General features: G+C 41.2%; 1 protein-coding gene across 5 annotated transcripts in view; it reads left to right on the top strand.

Moving 5' to 3' along the window:
• Positions 1 to 16,344, top strand: part of IFRD1 (interferon related developmental regulator 1) — a 61,573-nt gene that overhangs the window by 23,649 nt on the left and 21,580 nt on the right. For 3 of the 5 annotated variants that reach the window (XM_032275681.1, XM_032275683.1, XM_032275680.1), the window contains exons 1-5: positions 5,523 to 5,872; positions 10,107 to 10,211; positions 10,350 to 10,434; positions 11,266 to 11,390; positions 13,507 to 13,664. In XM_032275681.1, coding sequence (XP_032131572.1) covers positions 5,779 to 5,872; positions 10,107 to 10,211; positions 10,350 to 10,434; positions 11,266 to 11,390; positions 13,507 to 13,664 — 567 coding nt within the window. In that variant the 5' untranslated portion in view covers positions 5,523 to 5,778. Of the gene's footprint in view, positions 1 to 5,522; positions 5,873 to 6,376; positions 6,700 to 10,106; positions 10,212 to 10,349; positions 10,435 to 11,265; positions 11,391 to 13,506; positions 13,665 to 16,344 lie in introns of those variants that run through there. The other 2 variants (XM_032275682.1, XM_032275684.1) reach the window with 2 other exon arrangements.

The raw sequence follows: 16,344 nt of genomic DNA, 5'->3' as shown, positions 1-16,344 counted from the left end.
CTATGTACAGATGTATAGGTTGTTTCTTGCTGAAGGGAGATTGGTGACTGGATTCTGGCTCATAAACAGTCATCAGGCTTGGTGTTCTGTTTCTAATTTGCACAAAAGTGTTACATGTGTGTTTCAGAAGTGACAAAACTGAACTTTGCCCACATGTAGCTTGTGCCTGAGGGAAAAACAGACACGTAATCAAGAAATACAATACAATTTTAAAAAAGTTAAAAAGAACTACAATACATATAATTAATGCCAGTCTAAAGAAGGCACTACAGGAACAAAAAAGACATTTAAATCAGACAAGTTGCAGGGCCTAGGATCAGTGACCCAGGATCAGTGACTTTAAGGATGACGGGGAGATCATAGAAAAGGATGTTCTAGGCAGAGGAGTGACATTTAATTATTAATACATTTATCCATTTAGTCAATATGTTGTGTTAGTTCATGTCTTTTATTAATTCATACACAATTAATTGTTTTCTGGTTTGCTGAAGCAGTACATGAGACATTTGCCACAATAACGTCTGTCAAAGTGGCTGGTCATAAACGCTCCAGCACCACATTCATCTGAAGAGCACTCTAGATGAAGGTGACTTATTTTGCCATTCTCACCCACCTTACAGTATTCCAGGACTGCCAGATTCATCTTCTTCCTCTTATGCTTATTCTTCTCAGGAGTAGTATAAACATTCAGTACACACTAAAGGAATATTTAAGTGCCACGTACTGTTCCAGTCCTGAAGATACAACAGTGATTAAAACAGACAAGATCTCTTTTCTTGCAATTCTAACATTCTAGTAGGAGAGACGAAAATAACTGGGCTAGAAAAATATTAAGTAGTGAGATGTACTTTGGGAGAATCTAAGCAGGGTGGAGGTGCTGGTGGTAGGTGGAGTGAGGATGTGACCTTAGAATGGAGAGTGGAAGAGTGGGAGAGTGGGAGGGCCTCTTCAGGGAGGCGTCATTTAAGCTCAGTCTGAAGACTGTGGGAAGATTGGGATGATCATATCAGGCAGAGGGAGGAGCTGTTACAAAAGTCTTAAGCAGAGAATAAACTGTGTTTTTGAACTGGCAAAGACTAGTGTGGCTGAAGTGCAGTGGGTGAAAAGAGGGGCAGGAGATGCAACAGGGAGAGAGGCAGGTGCCAAACCTAGGTGAGGCCCACAAGCTTCAGAGTGGTGAGCTGAGAGACTGGCTAAGAGTTTGATATGGCATTAGGAAAAGGACTGTATTAGGTGATGAGAGAAGTCATTTGGGAGATATCGGCAAAATACAGATTCTGGTAAGCCCTGCATGGAGGATCTGGGAGGCATTATTTCTGCTCAGGGCTTTGCAGAGACTCCTAAGAAGGCCATGACAAAAGTCATTTAAAGAAAACCTTTCATGTTGATGCCTTCAAGGAAGGTCTGAATACTGAGTCTTATCTCTATTACTTGTTCTCGAATCAAAGTCATCAACACACAGACTCCATGAGAACTTAGAACTCTTCTCAGGTGTGCCCCTAAATTCTAATTAATGTAAGAATTATTTTTGCAACATTTGAGTATACTTACCCTGATGGTGATTTCTGTTTGATGGAATGTTAAACTAAGTTGTTTTGTAAGAGGAGAATATATTATTATGACTTAAATGTTGAGGCAGCACATAATGTCTTATTGGTAACAAATATGTGATATTTATTAGAGCGTGAGAGAATTTTGCCTTCTGGTATATGAGGCAGACATTGCTATTTGCCTACCCTATATCAATGATTTCCCCTTCATTCTTAACAATAGAACCTCAATTTTGTTTGCTAATGAGCCCAGTCAAAAATACTTGTCCTCCTTGCAGCTAGGGAGCATCCTGTGACACAGTTCTGGTCAACATGTAGGTGGAAGTTTCTAGAGAGGGTGGTCTTTCCTGAAGAAAAAGGCAAAGTCAGGAGAAAGCCCCTTTTTCCGGTTCCGCTTTGTGTATTCCCTGCCTTCCTGGTATTTGTAATAATTTAGTGACTCAATGTTTGGAGTCTTCTAATTTCTTTAAACATGCTGGGGAGGATAGTCTTTCCTGAATGAAAAGGCAAAGTCTGGAGAAAACCCCTTTTCCTGTTCCCCTTTGTGCTTCCCCTTGCTTCCTGGTATTTGTAATCATCTAGTGACTCAGTTTGGAGTCTTCTAATTTCTTTAAATATGATGCAAAACAGTATGTGGAGCCGAAGACCACTGTCCCATGAGGAGTTGGGCTAAATCTTTGTGATACTTGTATTGATCTGGAGCTAAACTGTGGGCATAGAACTATAGTAAGGTAATTTTTGTCACAGGTACAGTATCTTTCAGAATTCATTATACTGAAGGATATACTTCACATATGTAATGATATGTAGTTTCTCCCTTTCCTTGATCCAGAAAAATCAAGTCAACAATTATTATTATTTTTTTGAGATGGAGTCTCGCTCTGTTGCCAGGCTGGAGTGCAGTGGTGCGATCTCGGCTCACTGCAACCTCTAACTCTCTGGTTCAAGTGATTCTCCTGCCTCAGCCTCCCAAGTAGCTGGGATTACAGGCATGCGCCACCATACCCAGCACATTTTTGTATTTTTAAGTAGAAACAGGGTTTCACCATATTGGCCAGGATGGTCTCAATCTCCTGATGTGATCCGCCTGCCTCTGCCTCATACAGTACTGGGATTACAGGTGTAAACCACTGTGCCCAGCCAACAATTATTTCTTAAATGTTCATTTAACACACACACACACACACACACACACACACACACACATATATGTATATATATATATGCTGACTATAATTTCAGTTTCAAATGTAACACTTCTTTCTGTGCCATAAGGGATACAGAAATGATGAAAGCAAGATTTTTTCAAGTTCCTGGGTCTGTAAATTAAAAAAGAAAGAAAGGTCGGGTGCGGTGGCTCAAGCCTGTAATCCCAGCACTTTGGGAGGCCGAGGCGGGTGGATCACAAGGTCAAGAGATCGAGACCATCCTGGTCAACATGGTGAAACCCCGTCTCTACTAAACTGCAGAAAATTAGCTGGGCATGGTGGCGCGTGCCTGTAATCCCAGCTACTCAGGAGGCTGAGGCAGGAGAATTGCCTGAACCCAGGAGGCGGAGGTTGCGGTGAGCCGAGATCGCGCCATTGCACTCCAGCCTGGGTAACATGAGTGAAACTCCGTCTCAAAAAAAAAAAAAAAAAAAAAAGAAAGAAAGAAAAAAACAAATGAAAAAGAAAACAATATTTTTGTTCTTGGGAAGCTGGTAATTTCATGAGATGACAGATGTGTTCATAAATAAATGTAAAACAAGTACGTATATGATATGGTGGGCCATACAGGCTGCCAAAGAAAAATTAAGAGAAGGGAAGCTATATGGAAAAAAAGCCCCTGCCCCAAATGCAAAGCACACATTTCCAGGCCTGGAGCCTGGACGTTAGGCCCTGGTGATGTGGCTGGCAGAGTAGCAAAACTATTGCCTTATGTATAGTATAAGTTGTTTCTGGATGATGAAGAGCCTTGGGTTATAAAAGTTATTGAGTCTACAATTCTATGAGACATCTCATTCCATGTCGGCCCTGTCACTGAGTTGCAGTATGCCTCTACCAGGTACAAGGGGTCAGTGGGAGCTGCTTTCTCCCCCACAACCTGCCTCTGTATCTGGTTTCTGTGCTCTGTGCAGTTTACTGGCTGCTTCAGGATTAAACAAAGTAAAAGCAACCCTGAAATGTTGTCCATTAAATAACATCTTTGAATAGACCATGTGGGAGGTAGTAAGTGCCATTAGGGCATTATTAGGATGAGTGACAAAGAGTTGTGAGGAGGAAGAAATAATTCTGGCTGGAGGCTTCAGGAAGATGAAGCCTTCCTGATCACCTTCATGAAGGCTTCATGATCTAGCATGAGAAAGATCTTGAAAGGTGGATAAAATTTCTTAAGGTGAAGATGGGAGGAAAGGCATTACAAGAACAGGAAAGAATATGAATGAGGAAATGGAGGTAGGAGAACAGAGCTGTGTGTTAGAAATGAAAAGCAGTCCTGTTTGGCTGAAGAACAAGGACTGTATGAGGAAGCAGTGAAAGGGAGGCTGGAAAGGGAGTCAGGGGCCAGGCTAAGAGGGTTGGCATTTAATATATTAGTCATGGGACCCATGGAATGTTCTGAAGCAACTATTAAAGCAGGTGGATTAGTAAAATAAGGGACACACAAATAAATATGGCAGCATTACTGTGCATGAAACATGGCTGAAAAGATTGGGAGATCGCTTAAAATGCCTAGGCATGAACTGAGGTCACGTGTGATCACAGAATAGGACAGGAATTTAAGAGTGTTATTTTAAAACTAATTGCTTTGCGGGGGGTGGGAGTGCATCAAAGAGAAAAACAGACTATGAATTTGAGTTTTGGAATTTAACATATGGGATAATAATAAATAGTACAGTGAACACACAAAAGGAAGATAGGAAGAAGGAAACATAGTTATTTGTTTCAAAGATGTTGGGTTGAGGTACAGGTGGAACATTCTGGTGGAAATGTGCTACAGGAAATTGAAAATAAAAGAATGGAGCTCAGCTGAGAGGTGGGGTGGCAGATGACTCACCTACATTGAGGTGAGTCAGGGACTTTGATCTATCATAAGCATAGTATATGAGCCTAATAACAGGCTCCAAATACTTGACAAATGTCCTAGCAAGGAAGACAGAGATCTAGGAGTGCCTTGAGAAAAAAAAGGAACACTGCGATTATTGATACTTATAACTCATGTTCGTTTTACCAGCTGTTAAGTTCTCAGAAACTTTTACCCTCAATTGACCTCCCAGCTGGCAGGTGGTATTGTTAAGGGACACATTCTTGTATAGAAACCCAGGACACTGAATCGCCATATATTCCTAGTCTAGAATCGGAGACATACACGAACTCCACAACTAAGAAGACGAAAGCATTTCTTTTTTGGGGGGCTGGGGGACACATATCTCTGAACCACGGTCCAATTACAGGTACAGTACTGATGATCGCTTAACTAGTTGAACAACTAAAACCACGGAAATGCTCCCCAGGAGAGAGAAAGCTGTGTCCGGCAGGGGCCCGCAGGGAGGTAGAGGAAAGGTTAAGGAGAACACGAGCCTCCGGAGAAAGAGGAGCAAAGGTTATTGCGTAGGTGCCACCTGGAAGCCGGCTCTCGTCATCGAGCGTACTTGCCCCATTGCGCATCGCCGGTGCCTACCTCACCCAGTTCCAAGGCGGGGGCCGCACCGAGGCAGGGGTGGGGTCACCGGGAAAAAGCAAGTGGGCAGAAAAGCCCGTTGGTAAGAGAGGGCTGGGAGGCCCCGGCTCCAGCCTTACTACGTTTCCCAGAATTCAGTGAGGCCACGAGGACCGACTCCCCGGGCACGGAGGGAAGACTTGCCGCATGGGATTTGTAGGCAGGATCCGCGCCCCGCCCGAAGGAGGATTCCAGTGAGGAGGTGTGCAGGGATTGGCTGAGGGCGCTCAAGTCCCGCCCACACATGGTGACGACAGGCGGCGGTCTTGCTACTTAAGGCGTCGTGTCCTCAACCGCCCCGCCTTAGCTCCCGCGCTAGAGAGAAACATGTATCGTTTCCGATCACAGCTCTTCACGGGGATTTCTGCTGCCGCCACCGCCCACTCTTACCCCCGCCGCTTCTCGCCTCTGTTGTTGGCCGAAGACTCGCCTCTCAGCTGCCCGCCGCACAGACGCACGAGTAAAAAGTGCAGCTCCATCGGCTGATCCTCGCTAAGCTCCGACTCTAGGCGGCACCGGGCGTCCCACGATGCCGAAGAACAAGAAGCGGAACACTCCCCACCGCGGTGGCAGTGCTGGCGGCGGCGGCTCAGGGGCAGCTGCTGCGACGGCGGCGACGGCAGGTAAGGGGTATCCCCGCCGCCGGCATGCCGGTTACCGGCCAGACTGGCGAGTCTCCCATGCTTGGGCACAGTGGGAGTTGTAGTTCTCGCTCTGCTGTACATGTTTGCGTTTCCAGGGTGCGTGGTTTGGCTACTGAACTACAATTCCCAGCGTGCTTTGGGCGCCGCGCACTGCGCGGTTTAGATCTGGCGTGCGAACCGGACTCTTGGGCACCGGCCTTGGGGGCGGGGAGGAATGGGTCCGTGCGCCTGAGAGGGTGTCGGGACAGGGGCTGACCGAGAGCTGGGCGAGAAATGAACTATCCTTAGAGTTCCTTCTGCGGCGACCTCGCCCGACCTTTCCCCAACCACGAGTAGGGCAGAGCTGGGAGTTGAGTCCGTGCTGTCACTGGCCGCCGTTGACCCCCCGGCTCCAACATGGAGCTCCCGGGGATGCCAAACGTCCGGCGGGTTTGGACAGGCTCTTGCGTCACGCGGCCTGGGCCTTGCGCGGTGGGCCCCGGGTGACGCAGAGGCGCTGGAGAGGCTTTCCGTCCCGCGTGTCTACCTGACCAGGCGGAGGCGTCGGAGGCCTGGGGCCATTAGGCTGTGCTCCTGCCCCTAATTGGCACCTGTAGAAGTCCCGAGCCTCCAGCCCCTCTGCGACCAGCCGAGGCGACCTCTTGTTCCTGGGGGAAAGAAACTCGTTCTCTTTGTGCTGCATTCTGTATGTTCTCTGCAGTGAGTCCCAGATAGGCAGGGTGGTGAAGACCTCAGGTTGCAATTGGCTAAAAGTTGAGGTTACTGTGCCCTCGCTACAAAGTTGAAGCTTTTCCTGGATGGGATGGGTAGGTGCTTAACTGAATTTATGGTTTTCTACTTATCATATGGTTAAGAAAAAGGACTCCAATCGGAAGGCCCTTCTAGGAGAGACCCCACTAAACTTAAATGGGATATTAAACTGGGTAATATCATTTTATGTAGAAATTTAAACAGGAGTTAAATCTTGGAGTATTTTCCGACGTCATCACACTGGAGCTGTTAGCCATTAGGTATTTTTGGACACAGCTGTCACTCTGCCACGGTTGCCACTCAGAATGATAGTCCTTTGTTCATAAGAAAAGTAAATATGCAGGTTATCTTTTTAAAGTTTATTGGAAACTGGCATTTAAAAAGCTCAAAAACTCGTGATCATTTATTAAACATTTAATAATTAACCATAGGGAGGGATTCTTATTAACAGCATTTCCCCGCATTTTTTTAGGTGCCTCTTTATTTTGCATGCTCTTCATGTTCATGAAATTCATTCTTTATCAAGATGTAGAATATGTAATCAGTTTATTGTGGCCTCTGGTTGCTCTATGTGAATTGAGGATACTTTTAAGGGAAAAAGGGGGTCTGGCTTTGTCGCCCAGGATAGAGTGCAGTGTGGTGTGATCATAGCTCACTGCAACCTCTTAATTCCTGGGCTCAAGCAGTTCTCCCTCGTCAGCCTCTTGTAGCTAGGACTCCAGGCATGTAACACCACTCCTGGCTAATTTTTAAATTTTTTGTAGAGACAAGGTCTATGTTGGCCAAGCTGGTCAGGAGCCTCCCACAGTGCTGGGACAGTGCGTGGCCTGAGGATACTTTTTACCACTGGGTTTTAGCTTTTCCTCACCTGAATCAAACATTTGAATTTTGTCTAGAAGATATTTATTTTATTGTTTTACCCTTTTGTTGATGAAATGGAAATAAAGAAACAGCAAGCAAAAGCCATTTTGAAAGTAGTAACGATGTTAGTTATGGCCTCAATCACGCGCAAACCTTTATTCCGGTCTAAAGTTTCTGGGCAAGCCTCCTTCCCTCTTTGTGCTTCCAGTACCTATATATACAGGCCTCTGGTTGCTGTGTGGGGATTGCCTTTTAAATTTTGCCTCAAAGCTCATTTGTGACCTTTTATCGTCTTTATAGCTGCTACCTTTTCACTGAAAGATCCATTTCACCACTGAATTTTGGCATATGTAAACAAATGGAAAATAATTCTTTGATTAATATAAAGCACTCTACATGCTTTGAATATCTTTGGAAGTGTGTGCTACAACTTGTTAACCGTGGTTGCCTCTCAGAAGTGGAACTGGGGGCGTATGGGGATGAGATTGACTTTTTAACTTTAACTTGGTCCTATGTGAATATTTAATAAATAATAAATAATAGTCGAGTAGAAGAGATGGAAAATTGCACAAACTCTTGCTTACTTACAAGCCACTTACCTAATTGGTATTTTTTTTTTTTTTTTTTTTTTTTTTTTGAGACGGAGTTTCGCTCTTGTTACCCAGGCTGGAGTGCAATGGCGCGATCTCGGCTCACCGCAACCTCTGCCTCCTGGGTTCAGGCAATTCTCCTGCCTCAGCCTCCTGAGTAGCTGGGATTACAGGCACATGCCACCATGCCCAGCTAATTTTTTGTAGTTTTAGTAGAGACGGGGTTTCACCATGTGGACCAGGATGGTCTCGATCTCTTGACCTTGTGATCCACCCGCCTCGGCCTCCCAAAGTGCTGGGATTACAGGCTTGAGCCACCGCGCCCGGCTCCTAATTGGTATTTTTAAGTGACATCAAAAAGAAGTGGAATTCAAATGAGGTCGTCCCTATATAACCAAATTGTCTTTATTAATGAGTTTTCCATTTAAAGTCTTTATTTTTATCTTAGTGGAGAGTTCTAGGAAGCTAATAAAATTGACTTCTTTTATACAGGTATGTCATAGCACTTAATTCAAAGAGAATATTTTCAAGAAAGTACAAAACCTTGTTAATAAGCCCTCTAGAAATAAGTACTTTATTTGCCTAGAGTACCATCTCTTTAATGGTACTTAGAATCACAAGGTGGGTGAGTTTGACCTAGATATCAGACATTTATAACAGGGTTCTTTTTCTTGAGATATATATGTATATGTATGTATGTGTTTTTTTCTTTCCCTTAAATCTTAGAAATCATTAATACTGATGAGTTAGGGGAGCACAGTAAGAGCTGCATAAGAGGAATACTCTTAGAAAGAGGCTGTGAAAAAGAAAAACTGTGAACTGACTTGTGAATAAATGTAAAATTAATCAGATGACACTCATCTATTGCCATGACTTCAGTCATAAACACGAGGAAGACAGATCCAGAAATAGAGTATGATATCATAGTTCTTTGTTTCTTCTTGTCCTAAGCACTCTAAGAAATTTTGAGATTTGGCTTTATTACTTTTAATCTTTATGCTTTACTACTTTGGCACCACGCAAGCAAATCTGAAGGCCACTTGCTTGTTATGTTAATTTAAAAATCGGCTAAATTCTCTGTTTTGATTAAAAAAAAAAAAAAGACAACTCCATAAAACAATAAAAAAAACAGCCCAACAGCCACAGGCTTAAATTTAGAGGATTAAAAAAACAAAACCCTTAAGGTGGTGGCTTTTGAACATACGAACTTTGATTTCGAAAGGGAATTAGGTTCAGAGGTTAATTAGGTGACTCAGAGTCACTTTTGGGGCAGAATTTGGGACTTAATTTAACTTAGTGCTGAATGTAGTTCATGACTGGGCAGTCCTTTTATTAATACATAATCCCTAAGTGACTGTGTATTTATTCCTGAAGTTAATGAAGTTGGAAGAAAGATTCTAGTTTTAAAAAAAATTTTATTTTTTTAGTAACAGCATTGGTACTTTTCTTTCAAGACGCAGTTTTACTCTTGTCATCCAGGCAGGGAGTACAATGGCATGATCTTGGCTCACTGCAACTTCTGCCCCCTGGGTTCAAGCGATTCTTCTGCCTCAGCCTCCGGAGTGGGTGGGACTACAGGCATGCACCACTACACTAGGCTAAATTTTGTATTCTTAGTAGAGACGGGATTTCACCACGTTGGCCAGGTGGGTCTCAAACTCCCGACCTCAAATGATCCACCCACCTTGGGCCTCCCAAAGTGCTAGGATTACAGGCGGGAGCCACTGTGCCCATCTTCATATCAGTTTTTGTGTCATAAAAAATGAGTGCCTCTTGTTAGGAGACTGATGCATATAGTTGATGTATCATTGGCGCTTTGAAATACATAGTAGGTGAACTGACTTGGTTTAGGAATATTTAAGTATGTTCATTTGTGATACAGTTATCTCTTTTTCTAAAATAAGTCTGGTTTTATTGCTGGATTTCTCTTAAGTAAACTTAAAAATTCCAAAGTTTAATATTTAAATATATGGCAATTAAATAATTTACCTCTTTCCTCTTTTACCTACTAGGTGGCCAGCATCGAAATGTTCAACCTTTTAGTGATGAAGATGCATCAATTGAAACAATGAGCCATTGCAGTGGTTATAGCGATCCTTCCAGTTTTGCTGAAGATGGTATGAGTTTTACATTTAAATTTGCAACTTCAGATAAAATGTTTTAGATGGAAGAATTCTTGTAGCTGAGGTATACTATTATTCCCTGTCCGCCTTTTTTCTTTTAAATTACAGTGGTTGGTTTATATTATTTCTTAGGACCAGAAGTCCTTGATGAGGAAGGAACTCAAGAAGACCTAGAATATAAGTTGAAAGGATTAATTGACCTAACCCTGGATAAGAGGTAGGCATTACGGGAAACTCCATTCTGTGTGATTCTGTGCTTGATCTTATTAAAAAGCTAAGAGTAGTGAGTATTCTGTGTGATTCTGATCAGCTACCTTACATATATATAATTTGTGCAGCTCTTAGATAATAGCAATATATTTTTCTTAAAGCTTAATTTGTTTGCTTTGGATAATGTTTCTTGTTCCGTTGGACTTTAATGTGGGTAGTAACATGCCATTAGAATTTAGATTGAGTCAGATTAGTCATTGTTCCAGCATAATAGCATATACGTAACTATTTGATTATAATAGAAATGAATTTGTTGAATTAAAAGTTAATCTTCAACCAAAAATGATAATGAAAGCTTACTTTAAGCTGCTTGTCTGGTAATGTTGTTATGATATGAAAAAATGTCAAAGCTTATTGTTTTTCTTCACTATAGCTCCTGATCTGACCTTAATAGAATTAAAAAGTCCTGAAGATACAATTCTAGACTTTTGTAGTTTTTTTTAAAAAGTGTAAATTTACTTAAATATGTAATATAGGAAAACACTGCATTGAAGCTATACTTGTTGATTGAAACAATAAAATATTATGAAGACATTTAACGTTGTGGCTATCAAACCAAGAAAAATGCCATGATATAAGGCAGCCTAAGTGTTTTGTGTATTAAGGTGAATCATAGATGGATATTAAATTATATTATTGACAGATGCTTAGAGCTTGATGACAACGAGATTTAAAAAGTCTACACATAGATAAAGTTTAGAAGGAAATATTAGATTTTTAAAAAGTTATTTATTATATACTCCAACTGGATCTTTCTCCTACATTGGGTTTTAAATAGTGCAAAGACAAGGCAAGCAGCTCTTGAAGGTATTAAAAATGCGCTGTCTTCAAAAATGCTGTATGAATTTATTCTGGAAAGAAGAATGACTTTAACTGACAGTATTGAACGCTGCCTGAAAAAAGGTAATGGCTTTATTTTTAAGTCACAGACACAGAACTAATAAGGAGTGTGTTACCTATTTTTCCATAACATTCAGTAATGGCACTGGAACACTGGCCCACTCTTAAAACTTTCTAATGTCAAGGAGTGTACCATCTTGTTATAGTTCAGAATGAGACTTGTTTTTGTTTTATGTAAAAAAATTAGCTTGAAACTAAGAAGGATTGGGGTTGATTGTCATCATTCTTTTTTGTATCAGAAGAGGTGATTGTCATTCTTTTGTTATACCAGAAAATCTTGAAAGTGTGTGTCAGATAAGCTTGTAAGTGTATGTCAGACAGTTAGCTCATTTTTCCCTTGCACTTATTTAAAACATTGATCGTACCTGTAAATTACATCATTTTCAGGATATCCCTTGGAATATTTGAATTCTAGAACTTCGTAATAGAAATTCTGGAATTCAAATTGTTACAGTGATAGAATTTTTTAAAACCAAAGAGAGATCTTAAAGATAATGTCATTAGATCTTAAAGTTCAGTGTTACCAGACTTAGCAGTTTTAGGAACCACCAAATTTAAAGAGATTTGTTACCAGGCATGGTGGCTCACATCTGTAATCCTAGCATTTTGGGAGACCAATTTGGGAGGATTGCTGGAATCCCGGAGTTGGAGACCACCTGGGCAACAAAGTAATATTTGGTTTCTATTATAACAAAACAAAATAAGATTTGGTGTTTGCCAACTTATTCCGCCAAGTAAGAACATTATGAAAATAAGTTTCTTCCACTATCACTATTTTATTAGCAAAATATTCTAGCACCAAAAATGTAGAAATGCACTTCTAAGAAATTGAATGAACTAAGCTTTATGTCCTTATTTTTCTCATTTTACCTGACCAAAAACATTTTGTTGTAAGTGAAACCTTTGATAAAATTCACCTCTTCCATTGTATTGAATAAAGAGAGGCCTAGGAAAACTGAGGTGGGTCTAAGCTTAAATATGTTGTTATTGGTATAGGTGATAGCAGAGCCAGCTTTTTAAAGATAACAATGGCTCTGTTAAAGGTGTTTCAGATTCAAATTATATGCTATACTGGTTGTTGGACTAGATGACCTTTAAAAATTCCATTTTAGTCTGCATTTTAAATAAAATTTTAATTTGCTAGGTAATAGTTTAGTGTTTGCCCTGTACCTGGGGTATATACAGTTCTTTTTTTTTTTTTTTTTGAGACGGAGTTTCGCTCTTGTTACCCAGGCTGGAGTGCAATGGTGTGATCTCGGCTCACCGCAACCTCCGCCTCCTGGGTTCAAGCAATTCTCCTGCGTCAGCCTCCCGAGTAGGTGGGACTACAGGTGCGTGCCACCATGCCCAGCTAATTTTTGTATTTTTAGTAGGGACGGGATTTCACCTTGTTAACCAGGATGGTCTCCATCTCTTGACCTTGTGATCCACCCGCCTCGGCCTCCCAAAGTGCTGGGATTATAGGTGTGAGCCACCGTGCCCAACCTATACAGTTCTTAAGAGTTAATTTATATTTACCTTTATATGAGTGTATTTTTTGCACCACTGCATTCCAGCTTGATAGTGAGACCGTCTGGAAAAAAAAAAGTTAATAAATTCAAATGTAGTCTAATAAATATGTTTTTTATAGTTTTAAAGAGTTGTTTATTTTTAATCCCTTATTTATTTAAAAAAAAATTTTGGTGGGAAACCCCGAAGGTTTACCTGATGGGCTGTGTACATCTGAAATGCTTAGGAGAGTAATTTAAAGGCAATTTGAGCACTGTTTACATCAGTTCATTAAGGAGGTTGAAGACAGAAATTTGCTTGAAATACATTTAGTTGAACTGTTAAAATACTCCCATAAGATAGATACTAATCTTCATATTACAGATGAGGAACTTTGTTTAGAGGATAAGAGTAATCGCTATTTGGCTAATAAATGGGATCTAGGATTTGAGTGAGGTCTGTCTGTCTGTTTCTATACTTTGAGCTTGTTAGCCTAAGTTTGTAACTTATGTCAAAGCCTGGAGCATAGGGTTTCAAAAATGGTAAATGCTATTTTATCATTGATCAAATTTGGGAAATTACTGTCTTAGTAAGTTAGACTATCATGATTGCATCTTGGCTGCTTTTATAGGTAAGAGTGATGAGCAACGTGCAGCCGCAGCATTAGCATCTGTTCTCTGTATTCAACTGGGCCCTGGAATTGAAAGTGAAGAGATTTTGAAAACTCTTGGACCAATCCTAAAGAAAATCATTTGCGATGGGGCAGCTAGTATCCAGGTTAGGCAAACTGTAAGTATAAGATATTTACATTTACAGATCTGTCTAGTCATGACACCCAGACATGGTGCACCTTTAGTACCATACCAGCTACTCAGGAGGTTGAGTCAAGAGAAAGGATCCCCTAAGTCCAGGAGTTTGAGACAGCAGTGAGCTATGATCAACGCCCCTGAACTCTAGCCTGAGCAACAGAGCCACACACTGTATCTTAAAAAAGATAATTCTGGCCGGGCGCGGTGGCTCACGCCTGTAATCCCAGCACTTTGGGAGGCTGAGGAGGGTGAATCACGAGGTAAGAGATCGAGACCATCCTGGCCAACATGGTGAAACCCCGTTTCTACTAAAAATACAAAAAACTTAGCTGGGCGTGGTGGTGCGCGCCTGTAGTCCCAGCTACTTGGGAGGCTGGGGCAGGAGAATTGCTTGAACTCGGAAGGCGGAGGTTCCAATGAGCCGAGGTCACGCCACCGTACTCCAGCCTGGCACCTGGTGACGGAGTGAGACTCTGTCTCAGAAAAAAAAAAAAGATAATTCTACGTGGATTTGGGTAGACATAGGAAACTGAAATTCTGACTTGCGAAATAATCTTCTAATTTTGGGGTTTCAGAAAGCTTTCATTCTCTAATAGTTTGATATTTACCTCATAACACTTGGCTTTAGATTTTGAATTTTTGAGGTTTTAATTTTTTTGGTTTTGGTGTGCTAATAAGTGATAGAAATGGTCATATGGACATGTTTTACTGTGTCAAAGAAACATCTGAGGTGGTCTTAGTGGATTTGGAAAAATAACGTGATCTTAAGCTGTTTTTTTAAACAAGTGGATCAGTTTTAAGCTTGAAACATTTTAATACTTTTAATATTGATCATTCAAATCAGATTCCTTTTAGTATTACTTCAGGTAAGTAACATTAATCTTTGTCTAAGTTGCTTGGTAAAAATTTATTTCTTGTTTTTATCATCACCACCCAATGCAAGTTGGCTGGAACCCCAGGCCTCCATTGCAGCTCCGCCCACCTCTAGGTCCTCTCCATATGGCAGCACGGTAGCTAGGTGGCAGACTCAGCCAGAGCACTTCATATTTGCATCCAGTTCCTTGGTTTACCAGCCATATGGAGGCAGAGAATAGTCCAGCTGTTTGCCCTGGAGGCCAAGAAATTGGAGTTTGATGACGTCACAGTAATCTCTGTGCCCTCCAGTAGTTGGTAATCCTAAAATATTTAATTAGCTTTTGCTTCTTTTTCTTTTCACCTTTTTGGGTGAATTTGTGCAACTTTTAAATCATACGGAACTATGGGTGTAATTTCGAAGTACTAGAATGACAGAAAACACTGCTGGGTAGATATTTGGAGCAGTCACTTAATTTTGGTTGTATATGAGTTTGTTGGTCATTTAAAGGCATTTTCTTTTTCATACTTCCGAGTTGCTGTGAATTTTTAAAAAACCTCTTCAGCCTCCCCATTTAGCAGATGGAATCCTTATAAAATTTAGGCAGTCGTAGGTGTTTTTTCAGACAGGGTCTCACTCTGTTACCCAGGCTGGAATGCAGTAGCACAATCATGGCTCTCTGTAGCCTCGACCTCCTGGGCTCAGGTTATCTTCCTGCCTCAGCTTCCTGAGTAGCTGGGACTAGAGACATGTGCCACCATGTCTGGCTCATTTTAAATATTTTGTAGAGATGGGTCTTGCTTTATTGCCCGGGCTGGCTTTGAGCTCCTGGGCTCAAGTGATCCTCCTGCCTTGGTCTCTCAAAGTGTTGAGATTATAGGTGTGAACCACCGCACCCAGCCAGTTCTAGTTTTTAATTGGCTGTTTTACTTAGAGTCATCAAAAGGAGCGATATAGCCTTGCTTCTGGTGCTTACTTAGCAGAGGGATTATGGATTGAAAATTCCCTTTAATGCTTAGGCTACTTTAAATTTTAACAGTGTCCAATTTTTACCAATATGATATAATGAAAATAAAATAGTGACACCAAGCAGATTAATATCATAGATAATCCTCATATTACTGGAACAGAACTGGCTGAAACCTCGGCCTGATGTCAGTGGTGACTTTAAAGACCTAAAGCTGTAATAATTCTTGGAAAAACCTGAGGGAATTTGAGTGACAAAATGTGGAGAAAGGGGAAGTGGTGAATAATAAAATCTCAGATTACAAATTCTATTTTTATATGGATTAATTTATTAAAACAAATGTTCTGAGAATCGAAGGCTTCTGTTTATGTTGCAGGTACATGGTTTGTGTAAGTGTTGTGTTCTGAGTGTGTTTTATTCAATAAGCTTTACCTTTGTAATCATATAGTGTACTCACTTTTGTTTAGCCCTTCCCCTCCCCAAACAAAAGGCAATTATAGGATTCCCAGCTTCTTTTCAGCATATTCCAGAATAAGTGAAATCTGAATTAATGAGATCCTTCCTTAGGTGGGAAGTTTGAACAGACAGTTATTTAAATTTTATGAAATTTCTTCTTTTGTGTGCTTATTTCTTAGAAGCTGATTTCTTTTTATTATTATTTATTTTTATTTTTGAGATGGTGTTTTGCCCTTTCACCCAGGCTGGAGTGCAGTGGTGTGACCTCAGCTCACTGCAATCTCCATCTTCTGGTTTCAAGTGATTCTCCTGCCTCAGCCTCCTGAGTAGCTGGGATTATAGGTGCCTGCCACTATGCCTGGCTAATTTTTGTATTTTTAGTAG

This window comes from Sapajus apella, unplaced genomic scaffold (assembly GCF_009761245.1).
Source record: "Sapajus apella isolate SASKATOON/1434 unplaced genomic scaffold, GSC_monkey_1.0 scaffold7, whole genome shotgun sequence".
NCBI lineage: Eukaryota > Metazoa > Chordata > Mammalia > Primates > Cebidae > Sapajus > Sapajus apella.
Note: the sequence above shows the minus strand (reverse complement) of the source record. Positions and strands in the feature narration are given on the sequence as shown.